Raw genomic sequence first — 17,394 nt, forward strand, 5'->3', positions numbered from 1 at the left:
GGGTGAGCGGTAGAATAGCTATACAATCAATAGGTTTTTGCACGCTTGCATTTTTGATTGGGTTAGTATTGCAGCACAGCCTAAAACAGCAGTATAAATTTAATGGGCTGGCAGTCTTAAAAGTAGGGAAGTATAATAACAGGTGTATTTATTTTTGCTGTGATATGTAACTGATATGACTGCATCAGCCTAATCTTGCTGAGATTAGGCTCTCTTTTAAAACAGAAAAGAAAATACCTGGTACTGGACCTAAGATAAACTTAGTCAGATGAAAATCAAAAGGAAAAGACAACAGGTAGCGCTGTAGAACATGTTGTGCAAAGGTAATACATATATATCACACATTTGCAAAACCTACTTCCTCTATCAGTCAGCCCTTTATTAGAGACACTGTATTCAGACAAATTGAACAAATCCTAAAACATGTAAATCCCTAACACTACAAATACATCTTTTCCCAAAGTTATGAAGTACTATAAAACCACATAGGTTTCTTTTTTTCTTGCTTTTTGACACGATTGTTGTTGGATACTTAAAATTTATGAGTTCATAGATGAGTCAAACCTTGCAGTATACCAGAACTGGAGATGATACCTCTTCTAACTACATGTGCTTTACACAGACGTTAAAAACAATTACTTAGGAATAGTTATTTCTAGGAATTCTGAAAATATTTTAGTTATAATTATTGTCATTACAGAAAAGTCTGAAACATTTCCTTTAATCATTCGATACACAGCTCCATAACCCCAAACACTTGAAAACTATAACTTTGCTATGTTTTCTTCTTACATATGTGTCTATATGTACATACACACACATATATACGCACTATTAGAAACTGAGTGTCAAGAAAAGCAGAACCTTTACATTTCCTTGTTTTTCTCTATGTTTGCAATAGGAATATAACTGTAGATACCACTTTTGCCATCTACAAAAATTGGACCAGCTTAATTTCAGATCCTTTTGACAGACACAACAACCACTTAGGCTCTGCTTTTCCCACTGTCATTTTTCATTCTTACCAAAGTCTGTTAGCTCTAAGAGTATATTGTTGGGTCATACATTCAGTTTTCATGCAACAAATCCATCTCCCTTTTACACTGCCCCGAAATGACTAAATCTTGTGCCTAAAACCAGCCTTGCACTGCTCAACTCCGTTTCAGCTTTTACTCTGCTGTGCACAGGAAAACCAGTTTGCAGTTGTGGCATTGACTAGACCTAGTTATACACATAAACATTAAATATTACTTATTTTTGTGCTCTTCCAGTAGTTCAAAAAGAAGCCTAAACCATGCAACATATAAGCACGCCTTACAGGGCCTGGGTCTATTTGCGGAATGATAAATTATCAGTAATTCCTCTGAGCCCCACTAATCAAGGCATTCTAATTGCCACATCTAGAATGCCATCAACTGACAATGGTGACAGAGGGAGTTCAGAATATTAAACATTTTGAAGAACTATGCCTTAAACAGAAACCTTCCTAAAGTCATAGTATCTCCTCAAATTGCTCATTCTGTGAACTCAGAAAGAGAAAAAAAATAAACAAAAAACCAGTTAATCATTTCAGAACTTTTTTCCAATTTGTATTAGTGATTAAAGATCCATTTCCTAATGGTTGGGAATAAAAGTTTATCTTGAGAGCTGAAGTCACATAAGTCAAATTCTCCAGCATAACTACCACAGAGTACATGTGCATGAGGTTGTTCATTTGTTAGGAGGACTAGTGGCTTGGAAATGTGGGGTGGTGGTGGAAATGCTGGAAGGGAGGGTAAGCGCAACAGAACATATCTAGAGAAGTCTGCAGAGCTCTGAACTCTCAAAGGGAAGCCCTAAGGTGTATGTACACTGAAATAAGTGCACCTGGAGAACAGCAAATATGTGGCTGGGTCCCTGGAAGTACTCACTAGCAGGAATATTTCACAGTGAGCTACAACTGTGTGATAAGAAAAATAGGCTTCCTTTTGGGGAAAGTGTTCTGGAGACATGTTTTTAGATGGTAAAAAAAGATTCCTCATTTTGCAGAATATGGCGAGACTATAACCACTGGCCTCCTACATGTATTTTTGCTGTAACGAGAACTTAAATAAGCAATGGTAGCTTGTCTTATTCTTCATTTAATATTAACTAACAAAGTGATTTGATTTGTTTTAAGCAACAATGGATGATAAACAACAGATATTACAAAGCATGAGATGCTTTGGGTGAAGACATGCAGTACTTGGACCTGGAAGGTGCCTGTTACATTAATTTCTTTTAGGTGGATCCTGCAGCCTGGACTGACTTGATGAAGCCAACAGAAAGCAAAGGGCTACTCATTTGAACAGTGGCAGCAGTAGGCGGCACCAAGTTTGGCAATTTTGCTTTATCTCTTTCTAAAACTTGGCCTTTGAAAATCAACATGTAAATTTTATTTCCAATTTTTAGCTCAAAAAAAAGCTCTGGGTAGGGGGAATCAAATTCAGTAGGGAAAAAAAAGGACCATATAACTAGGGCTACTGCTTCCATTTAGTGGGATGGACAACAATAAGAACAAATAAGAATACAAAGACAGGATAAATCAACTATGCTACACATCTGGTAATACATCTTATTTTACTATATTTGTTATCAAGATGACATGCAGTCTAGAACTTCATGGCAAACACACTGGCAAAAGCCATAAATCATGAGAATAACAAGGCTCGAAGGAACAAGGCTTACAAAGACAACCCCAAGGGTAACTTTCTTAGATACCAGTAAATAAATCCCTAAAGGCAAGGAACTAAAGTACAGCAAACCTAGCAACCACACTAGCACCCGAATTGAGGTCTGGAAGAGCAAGGATGTGCAGTTCCACACTGTCCAGTTGTGGGACACAGTTGCAACAGAGTCAAAACTTGTAGGCCTGTAAAATTCCACCACGGGGGTTGAGTTCAGAGTCTGAGGACTTTCCCTTTGTACTTCCATGATTGTTATAACCAGGCAATTAGAAGAGGTGTGAGAAGGGCTAACTAGAGATGCCAGCCTTTTGGGAGTCAGCAACAGTTCCGTTGGGTTGTCTGGTAGGCACTTCTTTCCCTTTCCCCCGCAAGCTAAATTTAGAAGGATATTGTTGTCATCAGGAAGACTACTAACCTCATCATCTGGCAGGCATGTTTCAAACCTGCAAAACGGGCACACTATGACTCCTTGTGGGGAATCACCAAAGTCTATGATCTTGCAAAGGCATTTGGCACATACTCTGTGACAACACTCCAGCACTTTCGGTTTTCTCTGTCGCAAGTTATAGCGGTTGTAACATATCTTGCACTCAAGCTCATCTGAGCTCTGGGTCTCCAGGGACTCCTCTGGTAGCTGAGTGGTCATTTCTTCAGATGGTTTTTAGACTTGCAGAAAGAGAAGTCAAGGGATGAAGAGGTCAGTCAGTCTTGTCTTAGAACTTTTTCCTATCACACATCTCAAACAGGAAAAAAGGAGATGACATCATCGAAAAGCATCAGTAGGCATCATCCATTTTCAACTTCTGCTAGAGATTGTGCACTGCATGTCCTTTACTCTGAGCCAGGCACCCATCTGAAAAAAACAAAGTGGAATTTTTGGGGAAGGCAAAGGAAAAAGCAGGAAAGGAAAAGGGAAGGGGAAAGGAAAAGGGAAAGGGAGAAAGAGAGGGAGAAGGCAAGGGAGAGGGAGAGGCAAAGGGACAGCTTTAGCAGGTGAAATATACAAGTTTTACTTTTTACAAGATCAGCTTTCTTTGCTAAAAGTACCTCTAAGGTAGTTTTTTCCTGTGGCATATGGGGCCTATATAACAGTCATGCTGATAAAATGGCATCATGCTGCACAGATTTGTTTTAGACTTGTAGCTCTGACTGGCTCAGCCCATGAATTTCTCAGCAGAAGATGCAATCTGATCACTGACCTGTGACGGTTTGTTTAAATTCTGGTTTCCTAAGGAAATGAGACCCGACTCCTGGAGCTTTTGGTCTTTCCTGGTAACTTGTGAAACCGCTGACCAATTTCAAACAAATCAGCAGAGGGGCCACAGTACTGAAGATAATTAAGGTTCTGAAAGGAAATGAACACTGGCAATTGGGTAGAGGAGAGATATTTATGATAACTACCATTTTATCCTGGGGGGTAATGGCCGGCCAGCAAACCCCTCTCTCTGCTCTGAACGGGCAACATGCTGTCTGTTGCTAAGCCAGAGAGGAGTACAACCCAGGGGGAAACTGGTGATATTCTGGGGAAATAAAGAGTTCGTGGGAGTGGAGTAGGTATGAAAGAGGGCTGGGGTTATTGCAAAGAATTATGTGGGGACCTAGGTAAAATTTGGAAAAGATCAGGCTTTATTAATTTTTCTGCTTGTGGAACAGCTCATTTTCTCCACCCAGTTGTGGGACACATGATTACAAAAATGAATGTTCTTTAGCTTGCAACAAATGTCTCCTTGGATATGTGGCTGCTAGGGTGAAAGCTAACGTGTCTCTCAAGGGCATTTGCCAGATGCACTGGTTTTCGAGTGTTTCATGACTGTGACAGCTGTTTCACACCTCAGCTAAGGAGAGGTCTGTGGCACACTTGCGGTGCTGCATGCCCACTCTGCGCAGTAGTTTTGCTACCAGACCCATCAGCTGCCCTTAAACAAATGTCATATTTTGTAATCGTGCATTTTCATGACTTCAGGAAACAGTCCTTGTATTATAAACAAGAAATTAATCAGGACTATATACTCTGGAGATCAAAAATCACCAGCATTTAAAAAAGCAGCTCTATCTGACAGAAGACAAAACCTTGTTCGAGATTCAGGCATATCACAGCATTGCATTTTGCATGCTTTCAAACTCATGTCTTCAGTGCTAGAGTAGCAGGGAACTTGCCTGCTACAGTCAAATGATGGGGTCAGCACTTGTGTCTGGCTGCCTTTTGCATTATCAATAAATATCACGCACACTGAATATGAAAAAGTTGCCTCTTTCAATAAACTTATTTCTTGACTACGCATTTCTGTAAATGTCTGATTCCTTTACCTTTTCCTTGGGAAGTTTTTACTCACTCCTAGCATTCAGATCTTTGTCCTTTTTTTTTTTTTTTAGGTCAATGCAGGAAGCAATTCTTTTAAGCAATGTGATCCTTCCATCAATACATTTTACCTGCCAACCATCAGGTACAGTAAAGTCTCTTTCATGGGCCTCTTCTTCTTACTGTGCTTTAAGTATTTTCTGTTCTCTCTCTTAACTTTCTGTAAATCCATCAGAGGATGGAAAGACATAACAGAGAAGGATATATAACTTCTATAAGCAACATAATTTCTAAAACTCATCTCCTGGATTTTAAAACAAAGAAGTAAACATCAGACAATCCAGTAACAAAAAACCCATGACAACATAGTGAACAAACCCCACATATTTCTGTAAGAATTGTTAGAGACATGGCCCCCTCCCCATTCAATTATCTCAATAACTCTTTCCCTGCCTCTTCCAACTTATTTCTTTAGTGGCCTAAATGTTTTCATCTCTGTCTGACTGTTGTTTTTATTATTTGTACTGTGACTACATTTGTGGTGTGTTCCATTAGGCAAGGCAAACACAAGACCAACCATCCACAGTTTTCAAAGTGTACAAACTAAACATCATCTAAGACACCAAAAGAACATCTTCACAGAACTTATAACCTATCCTTTATCCTTTGTTACACTGTATGCTTCCCTGTTAATTTCTACTCCTCTTTTTATTTCATTCCAAATATCATCTTCTAGATGACTTTTAGGTAGATATAAATGTCATGAGATGCTAACTTTCCAAAGGATAAACAAACCACAAAATGGACCAAAAAAAGTGAAATGCCAGCCTACAGGAAGGCAAAGCACTGCTGAAAAATTAAGAAGCTAAACAAAAAACTAATAATTTTTAACTTTTACCTCTTGAATATCATTTATCTTCTATACCTGAGGTGAATTAGGATTATTAACAAGCTAAGGCTGGCAAACATTGTCCTATAAGACTAGATTCATGATAAACCAAAAATCTTCCAGAAAATGTGTCTGCTTCTTATCGAAAATTATGACCTTTCTCTGAAAATTCCCAACTTGAAAAATCTTTGTATTTTAGTGTTTATCTTTCTAATGAATATGACCAGCTTTTCACAAAAACCAGCCTGCTTTCCAACCAATTCTATTTGGACATGGATCACTTCCCTCTGAATCAGCTTTCAAACTGAATGTGTTTTCCTATATGGCTCCTATAAGTGCCAAAATTTAGCATTAAAACAAGGAATAGCAAGTCCCTGGGACTAGCAGTGCCCCAGGTGCTAAACTGGGATTATTAGCTCCATGTCCAGAGCACAGTGATCCTCCTATTGTAGTTTCTGTCATGAACTAGTCTACAAATTATTTTCAGACTTTTTTTCTTTAATGTTCTGTACCAGACGCTTCGCAGAGTCTCTACAAAACATATCCATCAGTAATAAAACATCATTGATTATTTTTTCTTTGGTTAACTTTAGATGTTGGATTTCTCCTTATGTGTCCTAGTGTGAACACTGCTTACTACTATGGGTTATTTAAACGTCTTTTCCTTTGAAAATTAAAATTCAATCACCAGTTCTTATTAATGCTCTTCATACATTTTTTACCTTCTCAGCTCTGTGGTGGTTTTAGATGCTTCCTCTGACTTTTTTGCTTTTCTGATTTCTTACAGAATTTTTTTATTTTTCCTTTTCAACACCCACTTTCCTGTTCTTTTTTTTTCTCTGCTGGGAACTGACACCTTTTTGAATTTAAATAATGCTGCCCTTCTGTTAAATACACCACATACCCTAAAAAGTTCTCTGATCAGAGACTTATTCAAAATATAAGGAAACTGAGGATTTTATAGAAATCTGACTTCAAATTATCCTTATTTCTTGAGGAAATGAAGTGTTTCTTGAGAAATATGGCCAGCTGTGTCTTCAAGCAAATTCTACTCTATGTGAAAGATTTTCTAGCTTTTCTTTTGCATGCCTCCCAGGTGGGTATTCACTGGAAGCAGGCAGAATAAGAAATTAAAGAATGGAATAGCTTAACTGCTGCCCCTCTGAATCCTGTTCCCTCACCAAAAAGGTGACAATTCACATACTTCTCCTTGCTGTGTGTTGAAAGCAAAACTACACAGAAAAAAAAGTGATTGTGTCTATATGTTCATGTTTTGTCCTCCTCTTCGGAACATGTTTTTTATGATGCCGTGAGAAGGTATGTCCCTATTACATGCTCCAATACTCCACTAATATTTGGGCTATTTTAAATACTGGACTACAACTTGCACGTACTTGCAACTTCTTTCTGACCTTGACATCCAGGGGGCAGTCAAGTAAAAAGTCCTGAGTGCAAGTCCTATGATGAGCCTAACCTCTTTCTCTTCAACTAAAAAATTGCTAGTGATTGGAGGTCAAAGTGAGGTCCCATGTCTATTTTGAAAGCACTGAGTTTATTTTTATTAATTCTGTCGTTAGTTTAAACCACTCCTTATGTCCAGTTTTCCACCTGAACTTATTTTAGATAGACTTATCTCACCTGACAACAGACACAGGTTGTAGCCAGGGAAACTTCAATTAGAGACTAGAAAAAAAAATATTTCACAAGGTGTTCAAACACTGGAACAGGTGTCAAGATAGGTAGAAATGAAATCTTCAACCTTACAGATATTGAAAACTTCAGTGGATAAACCCTGGTCAGGCCAGTCTACCTTGGAATTTTGCCCTGCTGTGAGCAAAGGAAAGAGGATTTTTGCAGAGATTCCTTCTAACCCAAATTACTCTATGATTTACTGCTTCGGTATCCTGAAGTCACTCTATGTGATATGTTTGAGAAGCTTTGTCCCTTACTGAGTTAGGAATCAGGCTGACATTTGTCTGTATAGCTTAACACTGCTCCTAGATACTAATTTTTTCATTTAATAGTACAAGCAAACCTAGAGACCTTCTCATATTTTGTCTTCCACAGAACCTATCTGATGAGATCAACACAATCCAATTGCAGAACTTCTCATTCCCATGTCTAATATGTAGCACATAGCAGCTTTCTGAACAAAATATTAACTACTAGACACGTACAATGATGACAGCATCCACCGCAGTTAATTCAAGAACAAGCACATCTGTTACACTATGACAACCACTTGCCTTTTGTAAGAGTCCTGAGTAAGCACTGCAGGAGTGAATCCATCATTCCCATTGCTGCTTAAGCTGTAACTCCCTCTCTTCCCCTTCCTGTACCTTACAAACTTCTCTACCTGAACATTTTACTAAAAAGGTTAAAAAGCTGAAGCCAGAGAGGCATCTTCTGGTTGGCAGAAGATCACCAGCAGTCCTCACAGTGCTCCAGTCGACTGCTGGAGGGCTGTCCCAGAAGCAGGGGGAATATCCTCCCTTGAGAGCAAGAGGAGGCGACCCACAGGACGAGACAGAATAAATAATAGCAAGCTCTTATGTGTGGTCCCAGGTATGGCCAGACAGAGTGCACAGGACTACATCAGCCCAAACAGGCCACTGGCCATGGATCAGTTTTCTACAAATTACTGCTCTGCAACTGCAGGCTTTCTTCCCAGGCATGGAAAGAAAGGTGAATGGGCTCTGCAACATGTTATGGCCCTTCTTTGCACTCATCTATCAAACACTGTGTAGACAAAGTGTTCATGAGAGACCAGAAGCAATTACTTGTAGATGAAACTCTCAATATTGGAGCTCAGTCATTCTGACAGGGTAAAGTAAATGGGAAATTTGTGCTTCTCCTCCCTAATGAGAGATCATCTTTGCCTAGTTCATCAGACCAACCTTTTATCATTCATTTCTTGCAGTATTTTTTTTCAGGGAATTTGCCAATATTTCACATATAACCTAAAATGAATATATGAGGTCAGCAAGGAACTTCCATAAGATATCATCCATGGAGCCAACCAACATGCAGCATTTTCAAAGGTTTTAAAAGTTTCCTCTAAATGCAAACCAAGCATATTTAGGAGATATGAGAAGGGAAGTAGAGAGAAGAATAGATACAGAGAAACTTACTTTCCAAGAAAAACAACTTCTTCCTAAGGTTCACTTGAGAGCACACAAGAAAAGCCTATTCTTCTCCACATGGGCAAGAACTAGTGAAGAGGAGGGAAACAAAATTAGTAGAGCAGGAATACAGCTGGGAGATTTTTCAGTCTGTTTTCTCTGAAAGAGAGGAAGTAGTCCAACTTCTCTAGTTTGGATAGAAATACCCATATGTTAAGATTTTCATTTAGAGAAATATATTGGGTAAATCCCATTTACTAAAATTATTTCTGTAACATAATCCAGTTATCTTTATAGATCTGTTGTTGATTTTAAGCTTCTTTCAATATTATGCGCTAAACACTCTGAAGTGCTATCTCTTCTAGCAACCACATATTCACAAATGCTAGCAATTCACTAAAAAAAAACCCCAAAGGCAAGGCAACCAGAGAGATAAACTGTGCTTTGAAAGAAGAGTTGTAAAAACATATCAAAATACTTTCCTTCACAAGTGTCATAGAAGATCTTTGATCACTTCTACTTTTCCAAACAAGCTGCAACCTCTTCTCCAACACAGACCAGAAAGGAACCATCTCCTGTAGGCCACTGCATTCACATTTGAGCAGCTTTGCTGCATTCTGACTCAGCAGGAAATGACCATCGCACCAGATTTTTCCAGCTTGTGTTAAGCACAATGCAAAAAAACCCACCCCAAACTGCTTTACTAATCTGACATTTGAATAGACTACATTCAAAGTGCCAGCAGCTATCACATGTTCAACCTGTTTCATGCCACATTTCTGCTAACAGTGGATGGGTTTTAACAATGGGCATTTCCCTGTCAACTCCAATCAATACGAGACTTTGCACCAGAGCTACAGAATGTGACATACTGATCCATGCTCAGTTTATGGTCAGCTGTATAAACTGCTATGAAAAATGCCTTCATTCTTTTCACAAAACTTAGTTTTCAATGGCATAGGTAATGAGGTTGTTCCTCCAATAACTACGCGCGAAAGAGAAACTCTGCAACATATACAGCAAAAAGTTGTGTATTATTGACTGCTTCACAAGACATTAATACAAAACAGAAGCATTTTTATCAGAAGTTATTGTGACAATATTTAGAGTCCTTTCTTGATCTCTCTCAATCCTCTACAATAATGTCACAAAACTTCAAAACACAGAAAATTATAGTTTTTCATATTTGAAGTGGAACTCATGGGTCTCTATTCATTTAGTTCAGAAGTCATGTAATATTAATGTGTCATCTCATACTAAAAAAAAAAACAACAAAAAACCAGTCAATTTTTTTTCTTTTTTTTTACTATTCCTCCCCCCTTCCTATTAAGTAAGCAGGGAGATTTTCATCTAACGCAGAGTTCACTTAATTCACAATAGTGACACTGGCTCTTAGGGTACTTTCTACATCCTTTGCATGTGCACATTCAATATCACCAGATCCCATTTCTATTTAACAGTATAATTTGCAATACTTTTCCATTATTCCACTAACTCACATTATGTGTCAGGTAGTAGTAGAAAATGGTATGAATAAACGTTGAGTGCCTTATTGAAATCCTACTATTCTCAATTACTTACTTTCTAGCTACGGGCTACTACAGCATTGATATGAATCTTAAAACTGACTATGGTGTAGAAAATAATGTTTTATTATTTAGGCTTGTAGGCAAAAGCAAACCCTCTTCCAATATTTCTTAAGAAGAAACTCTCCTTCATATAGAATTCATGAGCTATTTATATAGCAATATGCCGAATGACTTCTTAATGTGACATACGGTTGTGGGCTGCTTTGCAGCTGTTTTAAGAATAAAACTAATAAAGGACAAAGGATCTGAGCTCTTATGAGTTGTCTTGGTTTAAACTGGCTTAATTAGATTACGTTGATAAGTAAAAGGAGGTGGCTCGAAATTTGTATCTAACACGGTAAATTTTAATTTTGGAAATACACTAGTTAAAGAGAATTAATTCCTTTAAAGTTATTTTTAATTGTTTCACAACCTGCTTGCTTGAGCTGTTTTAGCATTTTCTCTTGTATGGTTTTCTCACTGCCAGTGGGTTTTCCTTTATGACTCTGACACCAATAAATGATCTACTCCAGTAAAAATATATTTCACGATAGAACTCATGACCTTACTATTATTGCAGGGAAAGGTTAGACATTCTCCTTTTTGGTAGCAGGGGTGGGTTTTGGCAGTTTTATCAAATAAGATAGAGTTCCGTTACTCTGCTCTAGTGGTTTTGCCCTTTAGAAGCTCTTCTGAGAATTGAACAGACTTTAGGACATGGATTCTAGAATATGACTTGAAAAGACACAAAATTATAAATAAATAAAAAGCTTCCCAGTATTACTTAATACAGGCATAAATATTTAATTATATGACCTACAGATATGTCTAGCATTTTTCTTTATATTAGACATTATTAAAAGCCAATATGACTTTGTATTAGGTACATCCTTGCTTTGCTAGCTACTGTATGCTTGAATGTAAGTAATTAAAATAAGTCCAGAAATGCAAGCAAATAACTTTTACTTTTTTAATAAAAATTACTTGTGCTGGAAGACATGAAGTGACATACTCAAAAGGTAAGATCTCCAAAATATGACAGAACTCCTTTCTTTGGACATATTTTCTATGTTATATAATTTGGGAGGGAGCAGGTGAGACAAAATTACAGAAAATTAAACTTGATTACATCATCCAGGGAGAAATTCCTCTTCACACTTGGGAATCATTTTAATGCATTATAAGTAAGTTCCAATTAACCTTCAAAATAAGACTTAAATAGAAAGTAAGTGTGGCATTAGCTTTGTTCTAATGAAGCTGAAAACAATCCCAGAACAGACTAGAAATGAAGGTGTACTTCTTGCTTTTTCTATTGTCATTAAGAACAATCCATCTAATACAAGTATGTTTAACTCGATTCATTCTGTTTCAGACATTTTTGAGGATATGAGTATACATAAAGATTTTACTATATTGCCTATTTTATCTCAATAGATTAGTGCAAACAGGAAATAAAAAGGGTAGGGCATTATACAGGACAGTACTGCTACTGAATTTTATGTATTCTTTACATATATTTGGTAACAAGGTTTTCTCTAACTACTGCTCAGATATTTGCATGTTATCCTGTGAAGAAAGGAAATGGTAAAAAACAACTGCAGTTACTTCAGTCACAGAATGTTTGAAAACTGAATGTCAAAATATTCCAAATTCAATACAGATTTCCACTTACAAACAACTTTTCCAGACCTGGTCTTCCAACATCATGTCCTTTTTGAAATGCTGGCAAGCAAAATCCAATCTAGCTGATGTTGCAGAAAGTACTAATACCTTGAAAAGTAAGGGTCTGAAGAAACAACACTTTAACCTGGATGCAGTAAAGTGTAATTTTAATATTTAATTTAGTTCACTTAAAGCACACATCTAAAATTTGTGTCAAATGATACACACAGCTTTTATTCTATTCCTTTAAGGAATACAGGATCATATCAAACAAGAGCAGCTTTAAGTATTACTCTGGAAGCATCTTTGTAGCTACTGGGGTTGATCCAGGACTGTCAGAGCTCCATAAATTGCTACATAACCAAGCTCAGAATCGCCAGAGTGTTCTGCTGGTGAGACTTGCTTACTGAGATTAATGCTTATAAAGGACATAAACTTCAGAGGGATTGATATGAATTGTTCTGCTTTTAACGTGTTATTTAGCAGTGCAATGTGGTACTTTTTAACCCATTCTCTGAACTCTCAGAGAGAGTTGAAGTGCTACTGGATGGAATACTTCAAGTAAAGGACAGAATCCTTATGGGCTGAGACTCTACATACAGCAAGAATATAGAGACTACACTCTGTAAGCAGACACTTCGGTATGATTGCTTTCCCAAGAGAGATCCTCTCCATTGGTAGTCTCAATGTCTCCTTGAGAGTTAGTTTTGGAGAGTTAGCTTTGAAGGGTTAGCCCTCACCAGACCTCAGATTTTGGGTCACATTTTATTCAGTGGACAAAAGAAAAATCACCTCCACTTACTATGTGTATATCATCCCTAAAGCACATAGGAATCTGTGAGGATGAGCTGAAATATGATATCCTCTGGGTATTTCTGAAGGCATCATGGTCACCAGGGTCACCCTGAGACCTGTGGGTAGTGCTACTTCTGTGAGCACATTCAGGCCTGGAGTGCCCTTCGAATGGCATAAGAGGAGCAGAAAGATGCTGCAATTTATTCACAGCATGTATCAGAATCAGTTAAGAATGCTGTGTACCTCCCTCACATGTGTTTCTGATAGAAATATACTGCCACTTACTGCCGAGGCAGCAAATCCAATCAGGTCTAAATCATATCAATATGAACCTGCAAAAAATCGGAAAATCTGCAGTTAGAAAATGTGTTTCAGCAAGTGCTGCATAATTCTATCTTGGGACAAGGACAACCTGGACTTTATAAATTTTCCACCATCCTAAAGAGTTACACTGACCAAGTCTCACAAACTCAATGAAGGGTATGAAACTGTCTTTGCTTTGAGCAGAGCTACAGCATTTTGATGCCATTTGTAACTACAATGGTTGAAAGGTTAAACTAAATGAAAATGTTTGAAGTCTGCTAGTTGAGCACATTTAAAATACAAAATGCATGAGAGGAAAGTATGCTTCAGAAATTTTGTAAGTAATCAAGGCATATTCAGAAACAGCTTGTATATTAAACTAATTAGAAAGAAAAAAAAAGCAACTAACACAAAACAGATAGAAAGAACATAAAATGTAATTCTAAAAGTTTAAAAAGCAACACAGTCCACAGAGATTCATTACACTTGCCTATTAACCTGGTTTAGTGTAAATTAGTAACTGAAACCACGTATTGGTATATTCTTAACTGGTAATAATTAATGGGGATTTTAGTTTAAGTGTTTTGCAACACGTAGTACAAGGCTAGAAAACTAGAAAATAGAACACTAACAAGTTCTGAATTTCATTTAATGTAATAAAAATTACAACATCAACACAGCAGCTCTTTAGTGAGTATTCTCAAGGATATCGGGTTTTCTATACAAATGAACAGTTTGGCTGAGGCTTATGGAATAAAGCAGGAAATTAAAAAGCATTTCTTGCCTTCTACTAACTAAGAAAAGATTTTTTGATAGAACAGAAACATAACCAGGAACATCTTAAAGTACCAGATGTTTTAAATGACAGTTTTCTTCAAAACATTTTAAATAACGAATCTCCTCTGCTCTGCTTTTACTTAAGCAAGTGAATATAAGGCTTCTGAAAGTTCTACTATGTAAGTCTCTTTTCCAAAAAGTCATACTAGAAAGATGCGCTAGTGAGTGAACTAATTAACTAGACATCAGGGGATAACATGTATTTCACTATGTCTTCATTTCCAGTGTGCTGAATGCATACAATTTGCAAAGAACTGAAGACCTGGGGAAAAAACCCTATATAAATATACTGTCTTTTTGGAAGCTAAGATGCACTAGCCTTTATTTATGCTATTACTTTTCCATAGAAAGCTCCATGTTTGAAGCACCAGTACAGCATACTGCTGTTTGTTAGCCTACTAAACTGAAAAGTTACAAGTATTGCAATAATAATCAGGGCAAAAGGCAGGATAGCATCCACTCTGAATCTGACTTTTTCACAACTCTGCAAACATAGACCACATAATTTACAGCAAGTTAATATACACCTTTTTCCTCTGGCTTGGCTTCTTGACAGAAAGAACTCCATGAAATTGATTAAAATCCAATTCTGCTCCAGAGTCAAATGATTACAATATTAGTTGAGGGCTTCTGAGCTCATATTTGTCCTTCTCTGCTTCTAGAGGGCTCTTTCAGAAGGTGCACTCAAAGAAAGTGCATTCTGAGGGGTATTTCCCATTAATTGTGGTGGATATATTTTGCAACAGTGGGTACATCTACACTTTAAACTGCAGTGCAGTGTTGACATAACTGAGCCAGATCCAACCTACCTATAATAACGTGCAGTTCTGGATGAGCTAAGTTAATCTGTCTTGTAGGAGAATCAGTCAACCTTATGTACCATTTCCCACTCTATCATCCTGTGCTAATATGCTGAGGCTTTTCTATAACCTGTGCCAATATATCTTGCCTATCTGTAATCCATCACCGTAGAGTGTTGACAGAAGCTACATTTTGAAATGCAATAGGAGATACCTAAAAGACAGTAAAAGTTGTACCTTTCCTTCTCAGTTTCCAAACTTAGATATGTCTCAATTTGAACTGGGTATCTCAGAGGATCAGTAACCACAGAAAAGGGGGTCTTTCATTTCCATTTACTCAAAATTTTATGCAAATGTCATTATTCACATTATGTCTGTGTTCCTCCATACAGATACCTTTCAAAAATTTTTTATACCCATAAATGTCTTGTGTGTTTGAAGTGACAAGACTTACACTTGAGAAACTTGAACTTTCATGATTTTTCTCCTGAGAGACTCCTGCTTCTGAGTGGGCTTCACAGAACACTGCTATATGGACAGATCATAAGACAAAGGTGGATTGAGGGAGAAGCAGCTGCTCCAGCAGTGAATTTTATGTGAAGTAGATTCACTAGACAACCCTAGTATCCATTTTGCCTTATTAATGAAGCACTCCTTTTCCACAGCGAAAGGTGATAGTATATCACTCTGTCTATGCCCAAATCTCTAGCTTTCAATGATCCCACTCAACTGCATAAAATAAAAAGCTCTGTACAGCATTTTTAGAGATGTATTTATGGCATAGTAAAGCAACAAAATCATTCTCTCCTTTTAGGCCAGAGTCGTTAATTCTTTTGATAAGCAAAATGGCAATACGGCATATTGATAATCCATTCGACAGAGATCCTCTTGTATAAATCAGGAGTGATTCAACCAAATGAGGTGCAACACTTGCAAATATGTCAACAAATCACATTGGCTTGTCTTAAAAGAGCCCTTTGTCTGGGGAAAAAAGTCTTCTTCCTGTTGCTTTCCTTATGGCTACTTGTAGCTCTAAAGAAGTGTTGAGAAAAACTTTACTTGAGGGATTTGTTCATCAAATCTTGTCACTGACTTTACCTTGGAAAATGACAGCAGGAAATAAATCTTGGATGCAAATATTTTCTTAGGATGCACATGCAGGCCTTTCAGGCAAAATTCTTATTTATTTGGGTAACAGGGAGAAATTTGGTAGGATTAAGCACTAGTAGAATACTGTATGCTTTTCTTCATTGTTGTTTCATAGATCAGAAACTTTTTTGACGTTTCTAAAATTTGTTACTGCCTCATTTATTCAATTTCTTAATTTGTAATCCCTGCTAAGGCAAAAGTCATACTGGATTGACTAGAAAAGTGACACAAACAGCCATTAATTTCTCCTTGGTTCTGTTACTAAAAAAAAATTACTTTTTTTTTAAATTGTCATATTATTAAATCTTGGAAACAACTGTGCTTCATAATATATAACTTCAACTAGGGAACATCATCAGTAAACAACTATGACAGCATCTAGTCATTCATAAAAACTGCAGGACACTGTTCCCTTCCCCAAAAAGATAAAGTTCTTTTAATACACTGGGTTGTGCAGAAAGGTGCAGACAAGATCTCAAGGACACTGTTTATGAATACATGAATTGTGGCAGCCCCATTGGCAGGATATCAAGTCTGAAGGACTTACTGATCAAACATTATGTGAATGAAGTATTTGATACACTCACATAGACTTGGTATCATATCCGAATGAGACACTGCAGACTCAGATGTGTCTCATATTCTGTGAACGCACCAGGTGGAACCATTGGCTTGTAACACCAGTGGTTCTGAAAGAACTTGAGATCCCACTCACCATCAACAGCAATCCTTACCTCACATGGTAAGATTTTAACCTAGCTACTCAGAGAAACAAAGTAGAGTGCTACACATTATAATTCTCTTTAAAGACTGTAAAAGGCATCTTACAGCAACACCTTAATAACCACATCATTAAGCACTAGACCTAAATGGAACAAAAAAGGACCTTCTAAGTAAATGCTCACTATCTTTTCTAAGCACTCTGAAGTAAATCTTACTCTTGCTTATATTTGTGCAAAGCCACTTAGCTCAGTTCCATGGAGTTACTGATGTGGCTTGAGTGTAACTGAGCACAGAATGCAATTTACAAGATCGCTATCTGAGAGTCTTGGGATCCTTACAGAAGAGAGCTGGGAATTAGAGAAAAGACTTCAGCAGTATGATGAGTTTTATGTAGGGAGTGGATAGAGAGAGCTAAGTGTGAGTGAAGAAAATTCAGGAAAAAGCTTTCCAAATTGGCATGTTAAGGAAATACAGCAGAAAGCAGGTACAGGGGGAGAAGGTCTGAATGGCATAAAACCAAGTTTGAGCTGATATACAAGATG

At 37.4% G+C, this 17,394-nt stretch overlaps 1 protein-coding gene across 6 annotated transcripts in view; it reads right to left on the minus strand.

Moving 5' to 3' along the window:
* Positions 1-358: 358 nt before the first annotated feature.
* Positions 359-17,394, minus strand: part of RNF182 (ring finger protein 182) — a 30,167-nt gene continuing 13,131 nt past the window's right edge. Inside the window, exons 3-6 of one of the 6 annotated variants that reach the window (XM_039386677.1) lie at positions 9,025-9,104; positions 5,136-5,224; positions 3,905-4,050; positions 359-3,558 (exon numbers count right to left, since the gene is read on the minus strand). In XM_039386677.1, coding sequence (XP_039242611.1) covers positions 2,614-3,351 — 738 coding nt within the window. In that variant the 5' untranslated portion in view covers positions 3,352-3,558; positions 3,905-4,050; positions 5,136-5,224; positions 9,025-9,104 and the 3' untranslated portion in view covers positions 359-2,613. The other 5 variants (XM_039386676.1, XM_039386679.1, XM_039386678.1 and 2 more) reach the window with 5 other exon arrangements.

The sequence above is a fragment of the Pipra filicauda genome, unplaced genomic scaffold (genome assembly GCF_003945595.2).
Source record: "Pipra filicauda isolate LSUMZ 115617 unplaced genomic scaffold, ASM394559v2 scaffold49_size4853605_pilon, whole genome shotgun sequence".
Lineage (NCBI taxonomy): Eukaryota > Metazoa > Chordata > Aves > Passeriformes > Pipridae > Pipra > Pipra filicauda.